At 38.4% G+C, this 6,000-nt stretch overlaps 1 protein-coding gene across 2 annotated transcripts in view; it reads right to left on the minus strand.

Annotated features, from left to right (window-relative positions):
• LOC131682712 (striatin-interacting protein 1) overlaps positions 1 to 2,219 on the minus strand; it is a 37,311-nt gene extending 35,092 nt beyond the window's left edge. For both annotated transcript variants that reach the window (XM_058964403.1, XM_058964402.1), the window contains exons 1-4: positions 2,032 to 2,219; positions 1,121 to 1,243; positions 692 to 975; positions 457 to 632 (exon numbers count right to left, since the gene is read on the minus strand). In XM_058964403.1, the coding sequence (XP_058820386.1) occupies positions 457 to 632; positions 692 to 975; positions 1,121 to 1,243; positions 2,032 to 2,091 (643 nt within the window). In that variant the 5' untranslated portion in view covers positions 2,092 to 2,219. The remainder of the gene's footprint in view (positions 1 to 456; positions 633 to 691; positions 976 to 1,120; positions 1,244 to 2,031) is intronic.
• Positions 2,220 to 6,000: the final 3,781 nt, after the last annotated feature.

A 6,000-nucleotide genomic window follows, 5' to 3' on the forward strand; every position in this document is an offset into this window, starting at 1 on the left:
ATGGAACCGAAAAACTTGGACCGTCGGCGCACTTTCGCGCCACATTAGTATCAAACAGTATCACGACTGCCGGAATCGGTTGCGACTAATTAAACCAATCATAACGGTTTTCTGGGAGCGACACTGCTTTCATATCCATTCGGTGCCGATTGCACTGGACACGATAGGTTCAACAATGTACATGGATTCATTCATATTGACACGTTATTTAATTGGTACGAACATCTGTTGGAACTCATTCTCGCAAATGATTCACATTGCAGGTTACTGCCGGGTCATAACGGTCCGACGGCGATATGAAATTTTTAATGTTTCCTTGACCTGAATCAATGTTAATATAACGACAGGTTACTGTGTACAATAGTTGACAATAAATTAACAAATGTTAAAAAATCTATCTTCGACCCTTTTCAAAAGTTACGCTACATTTGTAAAAAAAACTTGTCGAATACTCACTAATCTCATTGGTAAAGTTGGACACCAGCTGAGCGTACTCTTCACATCCACTTTCCTTTTCCGCACGCATAACCTCCGTAACGATGTACAGAACGGACAGGATAACGCGCAAGTCTACCGAATCTGCCAACGATACGGTGACCTTACGAATTGCGATGTTAGCCGTCGATGAATTGCTAAAACATTACAATGCTTAATTATCAACTGCTCTGAATCTTACCGAAAGTAATCTCACTCGATCTCCAAGTTTAGTAGCTCTACAAATGCACCAAATACACCAGCTTCGTACAGCAACATTACGTTCGTCCGGGCAATCACCTGCTGCTCTTGATCGCATTGAACTTCCGCCCAGCAGCCTTGTGCCAGATAGAGAATGCAACGAGCTGCCTTCATTCGCAAGCTTTTTTTCGACATGTCCAACTGATCGAGTAGTTTGAGAATTATTTCTCGTTGTTCCTTTTCCGACAGTTTCTGCCAACTCGGGGGAAGCTTGTAATATTCCATCTGGTCTTCGAAAGCCTAATTTTCAGGAGAAGCCATAGTATAAAGTGTTCATAATGATGAAAATTGAGACATTGAGCATTCGGACCCACAGGTGAGACCAACAGAAAGAAACCGTCTCTTCTAATAAACTGAAACGATGTACAGATGTTTAATTGGTTACCTTTACATTGTGCTGGAATTCGGCCTGCTCGGTGTAGCTGTACAGTTCCGCGATCTCGTTGGCGTGCGAGTCCGCATCCGCATATATGAAATCTAAATCGGGAAACTCTAAACCACTGCTTCCCTGTAAAAATATCGTGTCAATGGTTAACCAATATTTTCTTCCGAAATTGTCTAGTGGTGAATGAGAAACTAGGAACATTAAACAAGCGATCGTACACAAAACCTGGGTGAGTTGAGGGAACTTATTTACGGAAAAGATGAACATCTACTTCAGATTTTCAAAAATAAAACAATCAATACAAATATACAGTGTAGAACTAGAACAAAAAATAATGCTTCTGTCAGCAGACTAGTATTTGAAAGTTAGACGATTTTCATCGAACAAAATAAATTGTGGCTGAATTTAGTGGTGATTTTAGAGAATGGCAGTTGTAGTAGATAACAGAAGGGGTACTCATCGATTGCGCTTAGTGTCGATATTTAGTTTTCGTTTGTCTAAAATGTTTTGTGTTTTTTGCAACTCAAAAGAGGAAGATCGCGGAAGTGCGACAGCGGCGGCGACGGAGTTGCTGCTGCGCGGGTTTGTCTTGGACGGTCGATATCAGGTCACTTACATCAAACTAGTAAAACGGTAGCACAGTATTATTATCGTAAACTTAAGAGAATAGTACAGTCAAGACGGCTGAAAACATTGAATCTTTTTTCTTCTTTGCAAATGCAAATAAAAAAATCTCAACACAAGAAGGTAAACATAAACAGCTGTATGTTCCACCCCTTTCGCGTTCCACCCAACGGACTGCGGAGGATGGTGCTCAGCCCCATACTGATCGATTTTCAGTTTCCTCCGCACCGAACACGAAGCAAATTCATATTTTCAGCCGTTTTTCAACTTGAATTTTTAATACTTACATCCATCATGTCGTTTTCGAAAAAGTTGTTAATCGTCAGAATATCACCGGAGCCTTCCATGGTTGCCGCTGGATGCCCTTTTCGGGCTCGTTTTCAGTGCTTAAAATTTAATTTTCTACCAGGTTGTGCCTTGGCATGCGAACGATATTCATTTTTCACACAGACTTTTTACTTTTGTTGTTCTGCTTTTGACAGCTCTACTACGCCCTTCAGGAATGGAGAAACATGTATAGGTGTCGAGATTAGCAAAAAGTAATCTCATGGGCAAATATCGATATTTTTGTTAATTGAACATTAAAAATTTGTTTGACAATTTACAGTTGGGTTTGACGACTCACTTGGACTTGGATTTGCCTTAAGTTTTATGCACCGATTGTTTGGGTTCCTTCAGTATATAAATATATATCCTGAAAATCTTGGTTATAGCAAAACAGAGAACTATTTTTGGGGAGTTTCAGCAGTAAAAAATTTGCTTCGCGGTCATTTTTAACGGATTTTTATTTTTTTAGTGCTCTAGAAAGAAGAAGAAATGACATAACGATACGCTGTCATGTTCTTTTGTTAAGGGGTTATTTAAAAAAAAAATCGATTTTTTATTAGTTTATCTGAAAGTCCTTGAGAATATTTTCCCAAATTTTTATAGAGATCCGAGAAATAGATCGAAAGTTACAGCGCTTCCAAGCGTGCTTCGTCTACCAAGAGCAGTGGGACCTTGAAATTTTAAATTCGATTATCTCGAAATGTCGTTTTTCTAAAAATGGTTTTTCAGTGATCACGATTGTCGAAAAAGCATTCAACCGATTTTTTAAATTTTTTTCAATTGATCGTACATAATTAATTTCCTCGTACCTTATGGGGGGAAGGGTAAGGTTTTCAGCGTGTAAAAAATACGATTTTTTTAGAACTTTGTGTGAAGCGAATTCATCAAAACTTTTGTACTTTATAGTGTATCATTTCAATAACATTCTGTAATTTTTCTCTGCAAAAATATCGACAAACGACTCGGTGACGAAGCTTTTCGTAGAACGTCTCTAAAAAAATCATGATTTGCGGTGTTAACTGCCATTCAAACTACCTAACCGATTTTTTTCAAACTTTGCATACACATTCTACGTAAAAATACCCATCCTCTGCGTTGAGATTTTGAGATATTTTTTCAATTGATTCATAAAAGGGGGAATTTTTCGCTTAGAATAGAAATTTTTATTTAAAATGAGTAAAAAACCGCCTAAAATGAAAATTAATCTTGACACTAAAATAATTGAGAATCGGTTGAAAAATGACCGCGTAGCTACATTGTTAGAGCCAAAAGTCCCGAAAAATAGTTTTTTTTTGCCATAAATCAAGATTTTGAGGGTATATTAAATTGATCAAACGTGGTTTAGAGGTGTATTTGACCAGAGCTGCAACCTTTACTAGATCACTTGAAAAGTACATTCATTTTTTTATTTTGTAGCACTGTGTTATTCGCACTAAAACAATCTTAAACTGAAGGTTACTTCAGTTACAATAGTAGAACCATTTTTCTAAGAAGTACCCTATAACGTGATTTTAAATTTCTTGTAAAATAAAAAGTTTAACAGATGGAGCTCACATATGACTTCAGTAAACTTTGTTTTAAAATTAGTCGTCTTACAACTCTACTGAGAGTAGTGTGGCTCTAAGTTAACTTGTTGATCTTGGTGAAACTGGAACCACCATAACTGTTGTTTCAACAGAAAAAAAGCGGCTCGTAAATAACAAAACTTTTCAATAATTAATAAGGATAAGTTGTTTTATTTTAGTGATAAGTGAAAATTCGTGCTAATTTTTCATTCTGGGCCACGGTGCAACATCCATTGTGATTTTGCAATTAATTCCTGCATGCAAAATCTGTCAGTTCCATGCATCAAGGTGCCATCCGACTGCCTTCTCTCGTTTTTCTATACATATAAGGTCTGTTCCAGTACCAGGGGAAACTGGAAGTACTTCGGAGAAAATCGTTCCTGTACTCTCTTCTTCTCTTTTTTCTTCTTCTGGTAGCAAACCGGAGTAAAAGGGAGCAAAGATTTTTTGCTCCTGTTTACTCCGGTGTGACTTCCGTGTACTGGAACAAACCTATAGTCTACCGCAGTACCATTTTTACTTAGTCTGATACGAACACTGCTGAATACTACACGTTATGGTCGAAATACACAGATCTGTTATAGTGAAGTGCTTGTTAATTTTAAAGTGCAAGAGTGTCAGTGTTGTGCAGTAAGGGTTCAAATTTATATTTCTTGCAATTGAATGATTGAACTTGGCATATTACTCACAGATTTCTGTGAAATTAAAATCAAAATTGAGCACTATTTTCACAAAAACCACAAAAGTCAGTATTTTCACAAAAACCACGAAAGAAGAATAAAGACAGCAACTAGCACAAGTTTAAGTCACATTTTGATTCAACTATATTGACCAAAGGTCAGTTTTTTGAGAAACAACAATATAATATTGTTTAATATTGAAACAAAAACAGATGGTGGGTTTAGAGATAGTCGGGCTCGGGTTTTTGGACCCGAAACCCTGACCCGACCCGAATCCGACGGGTTTCGGGTCGGGTTCGGGTACTAAAAATTTAAACTTCTCGGGTTCGGGTTGGGTTCCGGGTTTTCAAATTTGAATTTCTCGGGTTCCCGGACCCCACGGGTTTTTTGAAATTTTAAATTTTCGGTTTCGGGTCGGGTTCAGGTTATTCGAATTTGAAATTTTTGGATTCCGGTCGGGTTCGAGTTTTGAACAGATCACATTTCCTGACTCTGTTTATGTCTATACACAACACCCTGCCTCTTTTCTAGACACAAATCGTCATATTTATTGACGCTCTAATATTGTATTTTTTATTAATATACAAAAATTTTTCTCTTCAGATTCGCAAACTGCGCGACTTATTTTATTTTTTAAGTGAGCACTAATGAGAGAGCATTCAGCAATAAGTGTTTCGCATCCAATATCTATTTGCGCTTTCTGTCACATCTTTGTCAGATGTTTTGCTCGATTCGTGCTAAATTCTACCAGGTAGGAATTGCAAGGATCTTTGCACAGTTTATGTCCGAGTTATGCCAGGGTTTTGCTCAGTTCCTGTCAAAATTTGCCAGAAAACGCGAGCGAAACCGAGTTCGCCCTAGCTCAACTAACCCGACAGGATACGCGCAGAAATGTGACAGGGCTGCCAAACCAAGACTTACAGAAATCTAGCAGAGCGGTCTCTGCCAGAAAATTTGCTCACTGGGAACTCTGCCAGCATCAATTTCGCTTTGCTCAACTTTTGCTAACTTTCTGCTTGCCACGCTGACCGGGCATAAGTTGTGTATGACAGCGGTGTGTTACAGCGATCACTAAATTTCTTAAGCGTACATAAAGTTATAGGGTATATTCTTGCGAGGAAAGCTATTCCCTGTTGTGAAAATTGCAATTCCAACACTTCCTCTAAATTTTTAAATTAAATATCTACAAATTCTTCAAACTTATGATGTGAACGGGATTAATAAAAATATCGACTGTCTATATCAGTTCTCTAATAAACATATACTTTATATCGATGTGTTTGGCGCGTTGGTGACTCTTGGGGTCTTTGGCTTTTTGGATGTGCTGGCATGTCTGCGAAATTGATCTTGCGCACTCGTTGACCCCGGACGGCATCCGCTGGGGTAGTCTCTGCATTCTGCCCACGTAATGGAACTTTTACTATGAATGCTCCAGCAGAGCTACAGCTTTCTCGGATCTTGGATCACTTCCACGAATATTTCGGTCACTTCCACCTACACTATTCCATCCTCTGCTGCTACTGTATCCGCCATTACTCCTGTAGTCGATGCCGCTGTTCAAGAATACGTTAGCCATTTGGCGTTCCATAAGTTCAAAAGCTGTCGTACCGTGAAGCAGTTTCTTTTCTTGTGTCCAACCTTTTTGCGTTCAAAGCAAACTGTAGTCTTTTACGTTTTCTTTGGA

The sequence above is a fragment of the Topomyia yanbarensis genome, chromosome 2 (assembly GCF_030247195.1).
Source record: "Topomyia yanbarensis strain Yona2022 chromosome 2, ASM3024719v1, whole genome shotgun sequence".
Taxonomy (NCBI): domain Eukaryota; kingdom Metazoa; phylum Arthropoda; class Insecta; order Diptera; family Culicidae; genus Topomyia; species Topomyia yanbarensis.